Genomic DNA, 292 nt, shown 5'->3' with positions numbered 1-292 from the left:
TCATCTTGGAGGTCCGGTTTCTACAACCTGAAAAACAAAGGTAATCCCAAATTCTGAGAACATGAATCGAACATGATTGTTTGTAAAGATTGAAACCCTAAAAACTAATCTCTAAGATGAAAGCCTTAAGACAAATAGATCAAACCCTAAAAGAGTAAATCGGAGCTCGAATAAGTCCGGTCCCCTAAACCATAATTCGAGATTGATCCATTGATCAATTAAAATCAAAGTCTTAATGATTTTGAATCTCAAATCAAACTCCTTTGATCAAAGATCAAAGTTTTTGAAATCC

At 33.9% G+C, this 292-nt stretch overlaps 1 protein-coding gene across 1 annotated transcript in view; it reads right to left on the bottom strand.

Annotated features, from left to right (window-relative positions):
- Positions 1–292, bottom strand: part of LOC106332293 — a gene marked incomplete at its 5' end in the record, with an annotated part of 17,641 nt that continues 17,349 nt past the window's right edge. The window contains one exon of the mRNA XM_013770766.1: positions 1–27. Coding sequence (XP_013626220.1) covers positions 1–27 — 27 coding nt within the window. The remainder of the gene's footprint in view (positions 28–292) is intronic.

Source organism: Brassica oleracea, chromosome C1 (assembly GCF_000695525.1).
Source record: "Brassica oleracea var. oleracea cultivar TO1000 chromosome C1, BOL, whole genome shotgun sequence".
NCBI classification, from domain to species: Eukaryota; Viridiplantae; Streptophyta; class Magnoliopsida; order Brassicales; family Brassicaceae; genus Brassica; species Brassica oleracea.
This window is presented reverse-complemented; position numbering and strand designations above follow the sequence as displayed.